General features: G+C 45.0%; 1 protein-coding gene across 2 annotated transcripts in view; it reads right to left on the minus strand.

The window, feature by feature from the left end:
• Positions 1–4,526: 4,526 nt before the first annotated feature.
• The window catches only part of MYLK2 (myosin light chain kinase 2), a 35,697-nt gene continuing 20,049 nt past the window's right edge, over positions 4,527–20,174 (minus strand). For both annotated transcript variants that reach the window (XM_042465153.1, XM_042465154.1), the window contains exons 4-12: positions 15,677–15,782; positions 14,754–14,847; positions 13,789–13,898; positions 12,090–12,231; positions 10,458–10,528; positions 9,898–10,026; positions 8,133–8,285; positions 6,385–6,517; positions 4,527–5,164 (exon numbers count right to left, since the gene is read on the minus strand). In XM_042465153.1, coding sequence (XP_042321087.1) covers positions 5,084–5,164; positions 6,385–6,517; positions 8,133–8,285; positions 9,898–10,026; positions 10,458–10,528; positions 12,090–12,231; positions 13,789–13,898; positions 14,754–14,847; positions 15,677–15,782 — 1,019 coding nt within the window. In that variant the 3' untranslated portion in view covers positions 4,527–5,083. The remainder of the gene's footprint in view (positions 5,165–6,384; positions 6,518–8,132; positions 8,286–9,897; positions 10,027–10,457; positions 10,529–12,089; positions 12,232–13,788; positions 13,899–14,753; positions 14,848–15,676; positions 15,783–20,174) is intronic.

Below are 20,174 nucleotides of genomic sequence, written 5' to 3' on the forward strand. Positions count from 1 at the left end.
AAGAGTGTGACTTGTCCAAGGTCATCCAGTGGGTTTCAATGACCGAGGTAGGTTTTGGACCTGGGTTTCCAGAGTCCTAGTCCAACGCTCAAACCACCACACTGGCTCAATTTCCAGTGTCTCGCTCTCTACATTACTAGTAATTTTTGGTGGGGACTGAAATAAAACTTCATTGAGGAGGTGCACAAAATAGGTTTGCTGTGACAGCCCTTGGACATGCCTCGCCCTGCACAAGAACATTGTTATCCATACCACACCTAGCACCCAACTGTGCTCCGTGAAGGCAATGAATGCAAAGACAGAGATCCAACAGATGACACAAGCCATGGAGACAAAAGGCTGGCACAAGACCTGTACATTTATTTACAGCTAGGATTGTAGAAATATTGCTGTGCTCTTCAAGAGGACCGGCATGGCTTCCGTGGGCACATTCACCATTGCTCAGCCATATGGCATCAGAAGTGCAGATGGAGGTCAGATCTTGGTGTGGCTTCTTATTGGGAAAGAGTTCAAGCAGTGAGAAACCCAAGCAGAAGGGCTTACCATTGGGAAGGGGAAGGAAAGTCATACAAGTTGCATCCCCAGATCCTCCGTTATAGAAAAAGCCTCCTCTGTCTCACTCTACGCACACATACACACCCTCCCAGCCCAAGACCAGAGATGAAATAGACAAAACTTTTAACAAAACCACGTTTGATCATCCTTTCCTAGTAAGAAATGTACTTTCTGCTCAATGACCAGGGTCAGAAATTGCATCATCCCTTGTTTTCCAGCAGCGAGAGTGCTGGGCCTGATCCCAGGAGAGCCATCTTTTAACTCCCCAATTGGCCATATATGCTCTTTGTGGGTGGCCTCTGGCACACCTCCCACATGAAGACCAAAAAGAAGGCCCAGCGAGGGATCTGGGGCAGACCCACCTCTCCCTTTCCTCTCTGCTGCTCCAAAATTCAGAGGGAATGCAATGTGTGCTGACTTCATGCTCTGCATATCCTCGGCCCTGCTCCACCATGGCGCTGGCGGATGCCTTACAGAGGTGGACGATGGACAGGGAAGCTGGCCATAGGATGTGCTTTGTTTCCTTGGCATCAGGGTGGGCACATACAGTGCATCTGCGGGTCCCATATTCTGCCCTGGGACAGAATACTTCAGGAGCTACAAAGATTATCAAAAATGCCCACCAAGGAAGTGAATGATACCCAGAAGTGTTAATATTAATTGATAAATAGGCCTAAATACCTAAAGCTACAAGATCCCATCTGATCTTCTAATCTAAGCAGGGTCAATTTAGTACTTGGATGGGAGAGCATGAATGAGTATCAGGTGCTGTAGGCAATGTTTCAAAAGAAGGAAGTAGCAAAACCATCTCTAAGGAGTTTATCACACGAAGGGGATCAGGAGTTTGTCCTGTGAATATCCGGGGGAAATCACGTAATTACACAAAACGGTTTCACACAACGTCACACAAAACCCGCAATTAAAGTGGTCAAAAAGAAGCATTAATGTGCATCTTTTTACCTTTGATATTTCAGCGACAATGCATTTCGGATATCATTTTATTTGTGCAATTGTGTGTGATAATCATTCGAGCAATTATTCACCATTTTCGCTTTATTTGCGGGATGCTTTAAATGTGCTTTAATTTCTCTTTAATGCTGAAATTAGCCCCAGTGTGATAAACTCCTTACATATTCCCTGCCTAAGAAAACTCCGTGAAATTCATGGGGTTGCCATAAGTCGACAGGTGACTTGAAGGGACACACACATGTCTTTAAAAGATGTATTGCCAATCTTGAAGGTTACCTATCATGTGGTTCTGTTGGCAAGATTTGTTCAGAGGGGGTTTGCCTTTATCAATGGGTTTCCATGGCTGAGTGGGAATTCAAACCTTAGTCTCTCAGATTCTTTGTCCAACCGTCAAACCATGGCACCCCATTAGCTCTCACAATTGTATTTTAAAATAATCCTCAAACTGCTACACCATGATAACTCTTAGAGATTAATTCAGAGGCTGAGAGAATGTGACTTGCCCAAGGTCATCCAGTGGGTTTCCATGACTGAGCCAGGATTTGAACCCTGGTCTCCTAGATTCCTTGAGTCCAACACTCAAACCACTATGACACGCTGCCTCTTGACATGTTACTGGGAGACCAAAGGGGAAGAGACACAGTGTTGGTGGCCCCTAGTTTCAATGGCTTTCAAGGCAGAATAGATAAATTCCTGGAGGATGGCTCTATCTGTCACTAATAGCTACTGGCAAGGATGGTGATATACTATATCTCTCACTGGAGGCTGAACACTGGGAAGCACAAACAAGAGGCAACATGTGCACTTATGTCCTGGAGTAGCTGTGATGTAGCAGTGCTTATTTTACTGTCTGGAGGAGGAGCTGATGCACCTCTCTTTCCCTTGGACTCAATTGCTTATCTCAGAAATGGTCACAAGGAGGCCTAAAACCTCACTTGTTGTGCAAAAGAAAGTCTGTGATAATAAGGACTTCCAAAACCTTACACACTACATGCTTCAGGAATTATAAGTCATTTAAAAATAAAACCAATCATATCCCCCAAACTCCATGTTCTTCTCATCTACTATACAGTCGGTCCTCTGCCTCCATGAATTTTTTTATCCATGGATTCAAGCATCCATGGCTTGGAAATATTCAAAACATATACAGTATAAATTCCAAGAAGCAAGCCTTACTTTTCCCGTTTTATATAATGGACACCATTTTACTATACTACTGTATTTAATGGGACTTGAGCATCCATGGATTTTAGTATCCATGGAGGGTCCTGGAACCAAACCCCAGCGGATACTAAGGGCCCATTGCACTGGGTTTCTCTGGATTGTTAACTTATAAGGTTAGGGCAGTGGTTCTCAACTTGTGGGTGGCGACCCCTTTGAGGTCCAACGACCCTTTCACAGGGGTCGCCTAAGACCATTGGAAAACACATTCCGATGGTTTTAGGAATAATCTTATGGTTGGGGGTCACCACAACATGAGGAACTGTATTAAAATGTTGTGGCATTAGGAAGGTTGAGAACCACTGGGCTAGGGGAAGGGTTAAACCAGTGGTTTGCAAACTTTGGTCCTCCAGAGGCTTTTGGACTCCCAGAAGCCCCAACCAGCTTAGCCAACACTCAGGAGTTCTGGGAAGCCAAGCACAAAACACTTGGAGGGCCAAAGTTTGGGAAGCACTGGGTTAAACACAAGCGATTCTCTGTAGCAAGGCCAGTTTCTCGAGCTTTCTTCCCAACAGGGAGCTGACCCCAGGGCTAGTGGAGAAGAACCGCTGTGCAACTCCACACACAAGGCAGTTCCTGTCTGTTGGTGGCAGGCTCTGAAGCATCCCTTTCACTGAAACGGGTGAGGAGGATGAAGAGGAAAAGCCAGCACAGATGGTCTGCATTAGGCCAGCTCACTCACTTGCTGTATCCTTTGGGAGGGCTGTGTGAGAGTGTTGTTGCCACACACACAGGCGCACCACACACCCGGCCTCTCCCTTTCCCTTTCTGGGTCTTCGCTCTGGCAGCTCAGAAGGGCAATGAGGTTAGCACAAAGAGGTTCGCACAAGGCAGTCTTCTTGTGGCTCATCTGGGGGATGCTCCAGGAAGGCTAGGAGTTTGCTTCCTGCCCACCCAGAGCATGGAGGCACTCCGACAGGGAGCTTTGCTCAAGCAGGAAGGAGCCGTTTCCTGCAAAAAGATCAACTCTCCAGCCCACTCCACTTCTGGAACCCACACACTGCTCCATATCTTTGGTTTCAGGGAGCAGGGCTGGACCTGGGACCTTGTATGCTAGATAGTGGTGTGACCTAATTCTAAGACTATGCCCAGCGTCCCAGTAGCCATGGCTTGGTGTGCGTCACTCCCCAGGCAAGGTGGTGGCGCTGGTGGTGAGCAGGATATGCGATCTTATCAGTGGGGCCTCGTGGTACACTTCCTACTTCTGTGGAAAGCGCAGAACAAAAAGGTCCTGGGGATGACCTTGTTTCAAAAACTAGAACTTTTAAGCAGAGAGAGCCGTTTCACAGAAGAAAAGTGATTCTCGGGCATTCTCAAGATAAAAACACCGACAGCAAAGTCTGGGCAGACATCCTATGAGTTAGGGAAGGTGACACAAGTAACCTATGTGCAAAATTGGGGGGCTAGGCTAGGGCTCCCTGTAGCATTGTGGGGTTGGGATGTCATCTCGCTGGATGAAAATCCTAGTGTGGCCATAGTGGGGTTACAGAACAACACTCAGCAGAAGCCCCTTTGAAAGGACAACATGGTCATAATGGGGACATCATAACACACGGTGGCCCCATGGGGCTAGTGGAACAGAAGAGGGGTGACCAGGGAGAATCCAAGGGATTACCAAGGAGGGAGACAACTACATATCCTTTGCTACCTAGCATCTTCCTTGGTTTAAACATACCGTGTAACAACCTGCTGATGGATTGGTGTGTCAGGGGTAAGGTGGATGCTCCTCTGTTTTCCCAGATAACAGCACCACCTATGATCATGGGCAGCCAAGGCCTAGGGAAGTGTTACAAACCAGTTCATTTTATACTGGTGAAAAAAATCAAGGCATAGGGAGAGGGGATTCAGGCATCTCCAGTGGTTTCTGAAGCAGCAAACTTTCCGACCTGTGCTCAGTGAGGTAAGTGACGGCAGTGTAGGAGCGTCCACAAAAGCAGGCTCTGAGAGAGCACTAGGTCTCAATGAGGGAGGTGCACAGCAGCGGAATATCCAAAGAGCAGAGCGAGGCTCAAGTCAGCAGATAAGGAGGAAGCTGTTTCCTATTGGGAGCTGCGGAGGGACATGGGGTCTGCTAGATGACCAGTGGGGCAACTGTGACATCCCTCCAAAGTTTGAAGCCAGCTCCCGTCAGCAACCTGGGAATCAGCAGCGACCATCCTCTCATCCAGAGCGGGTCCTGTTTTTCTTGGCTGAGCAATGCCCAGGCAAGAGGCATTACAGACAATCACAGTCCACGATTCCCACTGGAGATGTTTTCCTTGTGGTTCACAGGTTGCTTTCAATTCCACTCTGACCTTCCAGGCCCCCTGCAGCACGCATGCGTGGACGCAATTCACACTCAGACCCCAAGTGCCGTCAGGGACCCTGAGCTGGTGATCTTCTTGAACCTGTTAGCAGCACAGACGCCAATGAAGTTTTTCTGTTCCGGCGTGTGTTGGGGAGAAACAGGGAATAAAAAGAGAATAGCAAGGCTTAAAGTTTCATGCTATAAAACACAGCACAGATGTTTTGCTTTTAAATAAAATATCAAGATTATGCACTGAGGAAAATAGGCATGCTGCAACGCATGTTCTGCAAGTGAAACGTATTTGCATTCTGAACTTCTTTTGAAGAATTTAGTTAACTTCAAAGAAGTGTGGGAGAGCAACATTGGAGTCATCCCAAGAGGAGTCAAGCAGTTCCAAGACACCTCACCTTGTTACAGATCAATTGATGAGTGGGGAAATGTAGATATGGAGCTTCAATTTCTCCCCCCCCCCCAAGAGAGTCACACTCCTTCAAGTATAGTAAAAGGGGCAAGACTGATGTTTGAACATAATTTGCAGACATGCATGCCAATCATTTCGGTCACAAAATCAGGAGGAAATGGGATGCACACGCAACTACGAGATCTGCGACTAATTCTGTCATTACTGTAAGTTTGCCTTGATCCCAAGGGTGAATCTGTATCTCCAGCTGCTAGTGATTCCAAGCTTGGCAATGCTGCCCATGCTGAGTGGGGGGTTCTAGCAGCTGTAATCTAAAAACGTAACTTTTTTCTGCATGCTTAAGATGATGTCCAAAGGGAAGCATAGCTTTGCATAGCTGTCCAGTAGCCCACAGAATCATATAAATAAAAGAAAATAATAACCCATTAATCTGTCCAGCCCCTTCTTCCCAAAAGTAGAGAAAACCCTGTTCTACTAAGGACTAAGGAGTTTATCACATGAAGGAGATCAGAAGTTCATCCAGTAAATATCCTGGAAAAATCGCGTAATTACACAAAACAATTTCACACGATGTCGCACAAAACCTGCCATTAAAGTGGTCACAAAAAAAGCATTAACACACATCTTTTTACTTTCAGGATTTCAGTATAAATGCATTTCCGATACCACTTTATTTGTGTAATTGCATGTGATAATGATTTGCACAATTACTTGCCATTCTTGCTTTATTTGTGGGATGCTTTAAATGCGCTTTAATCTCTCTTTATTGCCAAAATTAGCCCCAGTGTGATAAACTCCTAAGGAAGTTCTCTATGAGCCAGTGCAATGACTCACACAAGTGAGTGAGCCAAGCCACAGAGAAGGTAACATCTTCCAGATATGACCGCTTTCCTTCTCTCCAGTTCCCCAACTGCCTCTTCCATTCTCTTACCTTCCAGCGCCTCCGCATCACATATTTCCGAAGCAGGACCTGGGATTTGAGGCGCCGGTTGACCCGCCCAGCCTTTTCTGCCAAGTTGTTCAGCCAAGGGTGCTGGAGGCACTGCGCTGCGTTCATACGTCCGCTGTGGGGTTGGCGAGAAGGGAGAGAGGAGTTATGGGGAGTTGCTTGCTTGCGCTGCAGGTACTTTCCCCTGAAGCCCCTGAGTAGAGTCTCTCAGCAAGCAAAACCCTGCATTAAACTGAAGACATCAATGTGAAAATTCTTTTTTCCCTCCACAGGCAATAGAGCATCTCCCATTTTAATATCTTGCAGGAAGGCATTTAAATACTACAGGCAGTTAGTTGAATCCACATTAATCTTATTTTTTTATATATGTTGGCCTACTGTATATACTCATGTATAAGTCTAGAAAGGTAGGTCAAAAAATTGACCCAAAAAATCTGACTTGACTTATCCATGGGTCAAAGTAAGTTCTGTATCTTAACTCTTATTTAAAAGAAGGAACCATCCCCTGGTGAAAAGCAAAAGTATAATATGGGAAGCACTGGCCCCCTCTACTCTCTCATCCATCCAGTCTTAAGAGTAAGCACAAAGAGCTATGTCTGCTGGGATTTTATAAGTTCTTTGACATTGTTTTACTTTGCTTTTCATCCTTTAGATCACTGGTTCTCAACCTTTGGTCCTCTAGATTTTTGAGACTTCAACTCCCAGAATTCCTGAACAATGAGCATATTGACTGGGGCATCTGGGAATTGAAGTCCAAAACGTCTGGAGTCCCAAAAGTTGAAAACCACTGCTTTAGATCCTTTGATATATGCCCCTAAATTTTACCCTCGACTTATCCATGGGTCATAGCAAAATCCATAATTTTGGCCCCAAAACATGCCCTCAACTTATACATGAAGTCAACTTATAGTCAAGTATATACGGTAAATCAGCATGGCTTACTCAAACAATATCTGCAGGGCCTCAAGGTTTCCATTGTTGACCTAAATCATATATTGCTCATTCTATTCAGCGTAGTCCCATTGAATAATTGCAGTTTACATGAAATCAGATTGCTTCCAGCAACTGATTCATATATATTTGAGACGGCTTAAGGAAATTAATATGGCAGTTTAACCACAGCTAACTGAAATGATGAAAATGAAATTCTTTGACGTAGGGGACTAGAAATGTCTGAAACCTTTATATAATTGGAATTTTTAAAAAAGATTTGTTCAAATGATAGCAGACCAAATAGGGAAAGAGGTCCATGAGATGAATGTGCAATATATGGAAAGTCCACCATCTTCTAAGATTGGCTATTCCACTGTTTTTAACCTCTCTTACAAGCTTTAGCTTGACTTAATTTCTCTTTACAAACTCTGGCCACTTTTTTAAAAATTATTTTGCAATGTGAATATTCTAATTTATATGCCAAATTATTCCACAGAAGTTTCTCAACTGCTGTGTATGAGGAAGGTCCAAGACTAGGGCAGGCAATGCCAGTGAATCCAGGAGGCATGAATCCTTGGAGCATGCATGAATGCCTGCCAGTCACTCACAGCAGACAAAAGATGGGACACTTTTCTGTCCTTGAATGTCTCCTGCACAAAGGTGCACACACACACACACAGAGAGAGAGAGAGAGAGAGAGAGAGAGAGAGAGAGATGTGTGTGCCCCCTTTTTTCTCTGGGTGACCCCACTTCCTACAGAGTCTGTGTTTCTCAATTCCTCATCCATAGACCCAGACCTTTTGTCCTTGATAATCAAGTTGGAGACAAAGTCTTTTGCTTCCTCGGAGATGCCCTCAAAGGCTTCCTCATCGAAATACCAGTTGGCGGCCAGGACGTTGTTGAGAGTTTCCGTATCGTTGTCTCCCAAGAACGGAGAGAGTCCACTCAGCCTGATGGATGGGAGGCGAAGAGGAAAACATGAATCAAAGCTCATTAGGAACAAAAACAAACCTCTGGGGACACAGCTCTATTTCCTTGGCAAAATTGAGTTTTTCTGTGGCCAGAGGTCTGGCTGCACTAAAAACCCAAGCGACCATGTAGGGTCATGAAAGATCCTTGCCTTGCTGGTCCCAGGGAAGGATCAGATACTCCACATGCTGAAGCTTCACAAATGCCGACTGGAGCTCTCCCAAGGACAGGAGAGAGAGAGCATGGAAAAGTTCCTTTTTTTAGATGACAGCTCCCAGCATGCTGGCTGGGGAGATTCTGGAAGCAGTCATCCAAAAAAGGAACATTCCCAAGCTCTGGAACAAAGGATCCAATGACAAGGACTACCAAGGACAAGGATTACTGTAAGGAGCCTTCTGGTTTCGGAACTCTGTTGAAAAATGTTGGCCAGATGCTTCTTAGTACTAAAGTGTTGGGATTTTCCTTGGTGTGTGTTCCAATCATTTGTCTTTAATACCACACTTCTCTCTTGAATGGGACTCATCTGTGCAGCTTCTCCTATGGTACAGGTGGGAAGCGTGTGGCCCTCCAGATACTGCTGGACTACAACTCCCAGCAGCCACAGAGAAGCATGGGGTTTGCAATTCCACCCAATATTTGAAGGGTGGTATTATTCAGAGATACACTGCTTACGTCCATGAAGTCGCAACCACCAAAGCGCCAAGGAAGGACTAATCCACCACGGATATCTTTAAAGTTTGCATACTGTTCGGGGAGACTGATTTTGGGCACTGTATTATGATATTCTAAGTTGCTTTTATTGTGTTATTTGACTGTATGTTGGATTTTTGAATTGTATTTTTTGTAATAATATGGAGGTTTGTTTGGGTACTTTTGTATTATGTAATTGTTGTACACCGCCATGATCGTAGGAATGGCGGTATATAAATGAAATAAATAAAAATAAAAAATACTGTAAATAAAGCCTTCTAAAGTTGGAAAATTGGGTGAATTAGGGGGAAAGGAGGGAACCTCTTGGACTGAAGTGAGTCTGGCTACGCTCCAGTTCTCATCAGGTCCTAGGCAACTTGGACAATGTTGAGGCATAATGGTAGTTGTAGCCGGAGAACTTCTGGTAGGCCAAAAATCTCCCATCCTCATTTTAGGGGCAAACACAATATCGTACTTCAGCTGTCTGAAGTTAATTGTAAACTAGGAGGTGCTGACTGAGCTTGTGGAAGTTCGTTTTCATTGGACTCCAACTCCCAGGATTCCTGTGTTGACTGGAGGATTCTGGGGGCTGTTGTTCCAACCACTTTTCCAAGCTTTGGGTGCAAAAGAGCACCCCTTCTGTCTGACATTAAGCCTCTCTGCCCCCATACCCTGCAAGACAAGAGGCATGGGTGCTCAATGCACAAAAGAAACAGGAGGCACAGCTCAGGATGCTCCAAGGATGGCTGTTCATTGGCAAAAAAGCCCATGTCTACCAATAAATAACCATCTTTGGAGCATCTTGACACCTGCCTCTTGTTTCTTCTGTCGACTCCATTGTATGTGCCTCGTTTCTTTTGCTTCTAATGCCCCACAGGCATTTCCCCACAAGTTCTCACTCACAGCATGTAGGTAATCACTCCCATGCTCCACATGTCGGTGGTGTAGGAGACTTGCTCATAGCTGACCACCTCGGGTGACAGGAATTCTGGGGTGCCAAAGTTGACCTTCAGCTTCTCTCTGGGGTTGTACCTGGGCAGAGGAAGAGGAGCTGGTGTCTACCTTGTCACCACTGGTGCATGAATGCACCTTCACACATGCATATATACATCCCCTTTATTTTTATCCCTCCCTTTTCCCCAGAAGCAGGACTCAAGGCTTTTCTGGAGGGAAAGAAGGCAAAGACTCCAGGCATCAGAATCTGGGGGAAAGACATTGCCACATGAATCAGGCTGGCACTTCCTTTGGGAAGAACTTTATCTTACCTTCCCTTTCCTTGGGACAAAGCCAAGAAAGCCTTGAAGAAGAGAAAGAAGGCAGGCAGAATCATAGACTCATAGAGTTGGAAGAGACCCCAAGGCCCATCCAGTCCAAACCCCTGCCATGCAGGAACTCTCAATCAAAGCATCCCTGACAGAAGAAGGAAAGAAGGGTGGTGGCGTCTGGTCACCTTCAAGACGTACCTTCGGGCAAGTCCGAAATCGATGATCTTTACCATATGGCCTGTGGCACTTACACACAGAATATTCTCTGGCTGCAGGGGAGAGAAAGTGGGTTAGTGCTTTGGGAAGAGTCTGAAAAGGAGCACCAGGAAAGTAGGAGAGGGCTGCTGGTTCCCCAGAGAGAGGCTGAGAGGGTGGAAGCAGGAGGAAGGGATTCCTTTCTATCCTCCTACTAGGATATTTTGGCCTAGATGAGCTAGTCAGACGCTAGTAATTTGAATTGGGCCAGGACTTTTAAGGATGTATCATGGACAAACCCATCTGGTTGTGATGGCTTCTGTATCAGATGGCTTCCATACCATAACTAGACAGATCCACACCTGGGATTAAAGGAACTCTCCAAGGCACTGAACTCTATCCCCAAAACAGGCACAGTACCTTGGACAGCTCCTGTAAAGTTTAAACTAAAAGTCTAGGCTAAACATGGGAAGCACAGGTCTCTACTATTAATTAAACTTCTTGTTGTTGTTGTTGTTGTTGTATGCACACAACAACAACAAAAGTCTTCCTGCACTGAACACATTTTCATTCTCACAGTCGGGTTAAGTCAGATGTTACAACAATTGGACTTGCAAATTGAGTCCATATTAGAGCTTGGGTGACCAGTTATAAGACAAAGCATCTTAAATGCTAGATAGATAGTGAATTAAATCATTTGCTATAATAGACAGACATTTTTCACCATGTGAGGGGAGCACTTCTTCCAAAATGATGCTAAACTTTTTTCTGGTTGGGCTATCAGCGCATCCCAAAACTATATAGATTAGGATGCCATGGGAGGGAGCCATGACAGCTAAAGAGATTTATCAAATTGCTATAACTGTATAGTATACATTCGTCTCTCCATATCTGTGGCTTTGATATTTGCAGATTTGATTATTCACAGATTTGATTAATATGTTATCTCTAGGAATATCTAGGTCCTCCAGTGCAACTCTATGGTCAACTTTAATTAAAAGTTGTACTGAAAGACCTAGAGATTCCTAGAGAGAATAATCTACTAGACATTTGTAGCTCCTCCAGCACAGTTCTATGGTCAGTGTCTGTTGGACGTTGACCACAGAGTTGTCTTGGAGGACCTAGAGATTCCTAGAGAGGTGTCCTCTCAGGTAAAAACATAGTGTTGTTATTTGTGGTTTTTCCATATTCATAGGGGTCTTGTGCCCCTAACCCTAGCGAATATGGACAAGTGTAGTTACATTGCTAGTGATCTCTTAGCATTGAGCCCCAAGTTATTATTCCACTGCTTTGTCCCTCTTCTTGTGTTGCCTATGAGACAGAGTCATGTAGTGGTTTGAGCATTGTACCATGACTCTGGAGACCAGGGTTCGAATTGCCACTCAGCCATGTAAATATACTGGGTGACTTTGGGCAAATCACACTCTCTCAGGTTAAAGGATGGCAATAGCAAACCGCCTCTGAAGTAACTTGCCAAAAAAATCCCAGTAATAAGTTTGCCTTAGGATTGCCATAAGTTGTAAATGACTTGATGGCACACAACAACAACAACTTGTGTTACCCCACGTTCATTAGCTTGCAGCTCTTGGCTTCTGCCCAGCAGTTGGCCCTCCATGAGGCAAGGTGGCACCATACCTTGAGGTCCAGGTGTAGCACCCTCATCTGGTGCATGAAGAGGATGCCGTCACAGATCTGCCGCACGAAGACCATGCAGTCCACCTCGGTCAGAGGGTAATCCTCATCAATGATCCTCTCAAAGAGCTCCCCACCTTCCACGCTGGACACAGAGAAGGGGGTTGCATGAGTCCAGGGCTGCCTACATCATCACTACGTCAGCCTAAAAACAGAGCGTTGGGAAAGTTACATTTTGTATTACAGTTCCTAGAATCCCCATAGCCACGGGCCAAGGGATTCTGGGAGTTGCAGTGCCAAAAGGGTAACTTTCCCAAGCTCCAATAAAAATCCTTCACTTTGTTTTCCTGAGCTTGATCTGTCATTCTCCTCTTCCCAGAATCTCATATTTCCACTCCATTTTCTTTCCTCTTCTAGCTTGTTTTTTTTAGATTTCTCAATCATGCAGAATCTTTGACAGATCTCTTGTTTTCCTCCCATTCCACGTTAAACTGTGCCAAGAAAGAAAAAAGTAAATCCGCTGCCTGATTTGATCATGTATTTTGGCATTAACTGTCTTTTTGTCTGCAGCCTGTTTTCCAAGGAATTCATGGCTGCTTATACAGGGTTAGCCTCCTTCACCTTCAGTACAGCCCAACTACCCTAAAGGCACCAGATCCTGCCTGATTTTGGAAGCCCTGGTTAAGATATGGATGGGAGACCACCAACAAATACCAGATGCTGGAAAGCTCTATTTCAGAGGAAGAAATTGGCAAAACCACCTCTGAGTATTCTTTGCCTAAGAAAGCCCTATGAAATTCATGGGCTGGCATAAGCCAACATGCAACTTGAAGGCACATACACATAGACACAAGGGACTCAGAGGAGCCTAAAGGCACCAGATCCCAACCTGATCTTGGATTCTAAGTGGTATCAGCCATGGTTAGTACTTGGATGGAATACCAGGTGCTGTGGGTTATATTTCAAATGAAGGAACTGGCAAACACACCTCTGAGTATTCCTTGCCTAAGAAAACACTATGAAACTAATGGGGTCACCATAAGTTGGCAGGTGAGTTGAAGCAAATACATAAACACACACACACACACACACACAAACACACCTTCAGAGTAAGTTGGCAAAGGAGGTAAGTTCAAGGGAGAGTAGCTGGCCAAAGATCATCCATTGAGCTTCTGCACAGAGTAGCAATTTCAAGTCTGCTAGCACAGACCTGGTCCACTGTCCTACACCAGCTCTTAACACTGAAAACACCAGCTCCTGTATTTCAAATCGTTTCTTTGTTTCTTTGTTTAATACCGTACTTCTCTCTCAAATGGGACTCATCTGTGCAGCTTCTCCCATGGTACAGGTGAGAAGTGTGTGACTCTCCAGTTGCTGCTGGACTACAACTCCCAACAGCCATAGACAAGTATGGGATTTGCAATCCCACCCAATATTTGACAATTCCTATCCCTGCTCTATGATGAAAGTCCACCTAACTCAGATCCAAAGCTTATCCATATCCACCTTTCCCATGCATTGCCCACATCCTTTGCAATCCTATTCTTTCAAAGACTAGAAGCATGGTGGTTTAAAAAAAAAACCCAAGAGGCTCCCATCCTGCCATACTTGGGAACTTCCCCATGCACAGCCAATGCTCTACCTTTCGGCCATAGAGGTCACTCCCCCCCAACATGTGTTCCCCACAGCTTTGACAACTCACAACTCCATGAAGAGCATGATCGTCTTTGGCATCTCAATGGCATCATACAGTTGAATCAGATTCCGGTGGTTCAGCTGGTTCATCACATCGATTTCCAACTCAACCATCTCCTGCAAAGCAGAGGCTGTGGGTTACATGGTGGAGCAACAAATAGCTAAGGCTTGGACTAGAGCAGGCTGTGGGTCTCTGTGCTAGGAAGCCAGGACAGGTGCAGCAGCGAGACAAAGTGACACAGGAATGGATGGTAGAGCTCTGAAAATAGCTTTTAGTGTGGATTCGGACTTCCAGAATGCCCTGGCTAGAATGACCACTGGACTCCAGCTGTGCCAGAGCTTGGAAATTGTATTTTTTGGGACGCTAGCTTGCTCCTGCCCCCAAATTCCTACAAACTCTTCAGAGAGCTATGGAAAGCTCTGCTGGTAACTGGACAGTCATCAACTCAGGTACCCTGCATTACACTGTGAATGTATTATGATACCACTTTAACTGTCTTAGCATCAGCCTATGGAATCCTAGGTCAGTAGGATTTCTAGTATTTGGAGTACTTTGCTGGACAGTTCTAGTTTGCTCCACTGAACTACAGTTCCCAAAGTAACCAGATTTAACCCAGTCCTATATAATGTGCCTTGGGAACTAGGGGGAACAGAGGTCGCTCTAGCAGTTAATTGCAAGCTACAAACCCCAGAATTCTATTGGATGCAGCAATGGCAGTTAAAGAGGTTTCAGACTACTATAGCACTGCAGAGTGGACACATTCTCTGTGTTAGGACCCAGCCAGAGCCAGAGCCTACTACACATCACCCTGCACAGTATGTAAACCCTTTACCATAAGTGAAAAAGAAGTTCTTCATATGACACCAATCCTGTTACCACCAGGCATGAAACCACACCTTCAGCACTATGCACTGGACCAGAATCATGCCATGTCAATCCTCCATATTTGTAGGCTCCCCCGGAAAACATACCTTGTCTTTTGGACCCTGCGTCTTAATGGTTTTCACAGCAAGCTTCAGTCCTGTCTCCTTTACTGTGCACACACGGACCTCCCCAAACTTCCCCCTGAGGTAAGAAAGAGAAACACAGTATAAAAACCAGACACCATGAACAATTCTCCCAAATCTTCCTTCAAAGTTCTTCCCAAAAGCTTTTTTCCCCTGTTCAGCATCTGATTTAACTCACTGTCTTTCACTCCATACTATTTATAACCAAGTTTTAAGTCTAAACCAGTCAACACACATCCATCCCTCTCTCTTTGCTCTGTTTTCCCCATTGTTCCAATCTTAACTGGGAACTCCAAGAAGACAGAGTCCTTTTGTCACACTGGGGCTAATTTCAGCATTAAAGAGAGATTAAAGTGAATGTAAAGCATCCCGCAAATAAAGCAAAAATGGCAAATAATTGTGCGAATGATTAACACATGCAATTGCGCAAATAAAGTGATATCAGAAACCCCAATAGTAAAAAGCTGTGCATTAATGCTTCTTTGTGACCACTTCAATGGCGGGTTTTGTGCAGCATCGTGTGAAATCGTTTTGCATAATTACACAATTTTTTCGGGACATTCACAGGATAAATTCCCAATCTCCTTCATGTGATAAACTCCTAAGGCATTAGGCACACTACTAATGGTAGTAATACTTTACTGATGGAAGTATTACTGCTAGTACTATTACTTATGAGTTTGGAAAAGTTACTCTTGAGGGTTTACAACTCCTAGAATCTTCAGCCACTACGGTAATCTGGCAAAACTGGGTGTGGGATTCTGGGAGATGTAGCCCACAAAAAGTATGCTTTCCAAGTTCTGCATTTAAATGAAAGGCCTATCAGTTGCTAAGCCACCAGATGCCCAAGTTGGAAGAGGAGGCCAGTGAGAGGATCCTTTTCTTACCCTCCTAGCATCTCCTTGGTGTTGATGCTGTAGGTATCTTTGAATTCTCCCGTTCTCAGTTTGACGATGCGGTGAGTGAAAGGTGCAGGCGGCGGAGGAGTGTCATCTGGAAGAGAGGGAAGCAAAAGAAAGGAACATTGGCCTATGTAATGTTTCTGCCAGAGTCCTTCCTTGATCCAGTCCAGGTTTGTTGTAATGTCCTGGGCTATGTACTCAAAGAAAATGGACTCATTTGTGATATGGTGCTGGAGAAGAGTGCTGAGGCTACCGAGGACAGCCAAAAAGACAAACAAATGGGTTCCTCTCGGGAAGCCAACATAACAAAACTGAGGCTGTCATACTTTGGCCACATCATAAGAAAGCATGACTTATTAGAAAAGACAATAATAGTAGATCTGTAAGAGGTATAGAAATGTACTTGCTATTTGCTAATAATGGTAGGAAAGGTGGAGGGATGCAGAAATAGAGGAAGGCTGCATGTCAGGATGGATAGACTCAATCAGGGAGACCATGGGCCTGAAAGTACAAGACCTAAGCAGAGGAATTGAGGACAGGGCCACCATGATTCAGGGCGACTTGAGGGCAATTAACAACAACAACAAGCATTGATGGTTTTCTAAGTATGCAGCAACAAAGCCTGCATCTTTTAAGTATTTGGTGAGTTCTCACGAACAGGTATTCCAGGCCTCTAGACACAATAGCCTAACCTGTGGCAGGAGCTGATGGCCATTCTTGTAACCTCACTGGGGCTCCCATGAGATGCACAACCCACAACAAGGGACTTCAGTTCCACAAGAAAACCTCCAAGGCATGCTCATATGGTGACACCTACTGGCAAAACAGCACAGGTGCATTTGAAGAATGAGAGCCAGCATGGTGCGGCTTGAGCATTGGCGGACCACTCTGGAGACCAGGGTTTCAATCCCCTTTCAGCCATGGAAGCCCACGGGGTGACCTTGGACAAGTTACACTCTCTCAGCCTCAGAGGAAAGCAAAGGCAAACCCTCTTGTACAAAGCTTGCCAAGAAAACTGTGATAGGTTGGATTCAAAGATACAGCCATGGTAGTCTGTAGAATCAGTATGCAAAGAGGTCTTTTAGCATCATTGAGACTAAGAATTCAAAGATATAGCTGTGTTCGTCTCTGGAATCAGTATATAGATCTTGTAGCACCTTTGAGACTAACTGAAAGAAAGACTTTGGCAGCATGAGCTTTCCTAGACTAAGGGTCTCCATAAGTCAGAAATGAACTGAAGGCACACAACAACAACAAAACTGGAAGCAACATGAGGGATGATACCTGCCTACAAGCAATCAAGATTTGTCATTGCCCCAAGGTGTGTCCAAAACAGGGCAACTCAATCTCCACAACACAAACTGAAGTTCAGTATGCAAAGGGGTCTTCCTGCTTTTGTCTCACAATGACCACCATTAAATGCATCTGAAGAAGTAGATCAAAGTTTAGGAAAGCTCATGCTGCCAATTTCTTTCTTTCAGTTAGTCTCAAAAGGTGTTACAAGATCCCTCTACATACCCTTAAAACTGTACTTGCCACCTCATCTCCATGAATAGAAGGATTTGAATTTGAATTCACATTCTCACACACAGACGGCTTACCTAGGTCTGTCTCTCGGTTCTCCACTCCAAACATGCATCTGAGGAAGTAGGTAGCTCATGCTACCAACTTCTTTCTTCAGTGAGTCTCAAAGGTGCTACAGGACCTCTTTGCCTACCAATTTTCCAGACTAACACAGCTACATCTTTGAATTCTACAAGTTGTTTGGGATATAAAGCCATTTGGAGAACACAGCCTGTGAGGTAACACAGCTTTGAGATTTCCTTGCAATATTACTGAGGAAGCTGAGGTCTTGAGTGGCATGGAGCTGAGCCTAGGACCTAAGAACTGTGTCCCTGCTGCAGCCTTTCAGCCAAATGTTTGGCCGGAGAGCTCTAACTGAATGGCTTGGCAGAATGACATCCAGGGCTTTTGTGGAGATTTAAAACTAGTGCTAGCCCATATTGACAAAGGGGCTGAATCAGGAATAGCTTGGCATCATAGAATCATAGAGTTGGACTTGGAAGAGACCTCAAGGGCCACCCAGTCCAACACTCTTCTGCCATTCAGGGATACATAATGGAGTTTATCAGACTCAAGTTTTGGACCCTGCAATTGCGCTAAGGAAGTGTAAAGAACGTTGCGAAATGACTGTTTTGCGCGGTCTTACCACATTGCTTGCTTTTCCGTCATTCCCCATAACGTTATGTTAGCGCTACAATTGCGCTACAATTGAGTGAAAGTTGCGATTTCCATGATGCGAAACCATGCATTGCGGAACTATTTACTACACCAGCGCTTTCCTTTTGTCTTTTGCATTTTGCAACAACATATTTGCGCATGCGCCTTGGAGGTTTGGGTGGCATCCTGACCTTTGTGCTTCCGGGGGGAGAGGGGAAAGGGGCTGGGATGGATGACCCTTAGGGGACCCTTTCATTTACAGCCTACTAGGTGTTCATACAGGACAGAGGGATGGGGCTGGGATGGATGACCCCTAGGGGACCCTTGCATTTGCAGCCCCCCAGGTGTCCATGCAGGAAAGAGGAATGGGGCAGGGATGGATGACCCCAAGGGGTTCCTTACATGCAAGACAAGGCCACCCCCCCTCCAAGGGGTTGTCCTGAAAAAGGAAGGCCACAGGGAAGGGAATGGGGTCAAAAAGCAGCCCAGCATAACGGGAACTTTGCAATCAGTAACTTGAGCATTGCGTTGCGCTGCTGCCTACCACACCAACCATTTCACAACAGATTTCGCGAGGATAACGGGCAATGCCCAAAAAGGGGAGCAATGATGCTTAAACTACGGGAGCGTTGCGCAATGGGCTCCCATAGAAATGAATGGCATCTGGAAGGACGTCGCGCTTTCACGTTATTGCGCAACGTTGGTACCACTAACATTGCGTGATAGGCAGGAAAAATCGCCAAAAACTCGCGTCTGATAAACCTGAATGAAAGCACTTCTGAAAGTTGGCCATCCAGGTTCTGTTTTAAAAAACTGCAGAGAAGGGGATTCCACTACACTCCAAGGGAGCATTTTCCACTGTTGACCAGCTCTTACTGTCAGGAAGTTCCTCCTAATGTTTAAGTGGAATCTCTTTTCCTATATTTTGTATACACTGTTCCATGTCATAGTCTCTGGAGCAGCAGAAAATAAGCTTGCTCCCTCCTCAAAATGACATCCCTTCAAGTATTTAAACAGGGCTATCATATCACCTCTTAACCTTCTCTTCTCCTGGCTAAACATCCCTAGTTACCTAAGTCGTTCCTCATAGGACATGGTTTCCAGACCCTTCACCATTTTAGTCGCCCTCCTTTGGACACGCTCCAGTTTCTCAATGTCCTTTCTGAATTATGGTTCCTAAAACTGGACACAATATTCCAGGTGGGGCCTGACCAGAGCAGAATACAGTGGCACTATTACTTCTCTTGATCTAGACACTATACTTTTATTGATGCAGCCTAAAATTGCATTGGCCTTGTTAGCTGCCGCATCGCATTGTTGACTCATGTCCAATTTGGGGTCCACTTGGACTCCTAGATCCCTTTCACATGTAGTTTCATTCAGCCAGGTGTCCCCCATCCTATATCTATGCATTTCATTTTTTCACCCTAAGATTAGTACTTTACATTTCTCCATGTTGGATTTCATTTTGCCAGCCACAGATGCTGCCAAAACATCAGGAAGAAAATTGTCTAGAACATGGCCACATAGCCCGAAAAACCCACAAAAAACCATGAATTTCCTTTTGTTAGCTTTGGCCCACCTTTCTAGTCTATTCAGGTCATTTTGAATTTTGATCCTGTCCTCTGGGGTATTAGCTACTCCTCCTAATTTGGTGCCTTCTGTAAATTTGATAAGCATGCCTTCTGTTCCTGCATCCAAGTCATTGATAAGATTCTGCAAGCTGTAGTTCCAACAAGTACTTTTTTCAAGCTATGCTTCTTGTGGTGTCAGAGAACGTTAATGGTGAGAACCGAGAACTCCTTCCCTGATTGTGATGTTGCTTCTTTTATCCTTCCCTCCCCTGCAACTACTGCACAAAGAGTGGGCAAAGCGTAGTCCTGGGGCTGCATGCAGTCCCCAAACTTGTTTTTTCAGCCCTTGAATGCTCCAGACAGCCCATTTCCCAGCAAAAAAGAGAGAAGGTAAACTGCCTTTTCCCAAAAGTTTCCTGGAGCAGTAACTCACATTTTTAAAAATAGGTCGCAGGGATCCTTTGTACTGTCCTTTTCAACCAGGGACAGAATTCAGGCCATTTCTTTCATTTCACTTTAATTTTGCGTTATTGCTGTTTGGTGCAAATGTGTCTGAAAAACATCTTGCATTTGCAGGTTTTTTCTACTTTTAAATTTTCATTTCTGAGCAGGATTCGTCTAGTGTGCTAAGGCTCTTAGCCTCCTATCACCATCCATAACATCCCAAAACAGTGACCTACCTCACAGGA

Source organism: Sceloporus undulatus, chromosome 4 (assembly GCF_019175285.1).
Source record: "Sceloporus undulatus isolate JIND9_A2432 ecotype Alabama chromosome 4, SceUnd_v1.1, whole genome shotgun sequence".
NCBI lineage: Eukaryota > Metazoa > Chordata > Lepidosauria > Squamata > Phrynosomatidae > Sceloporus > Sceloporus undulatus.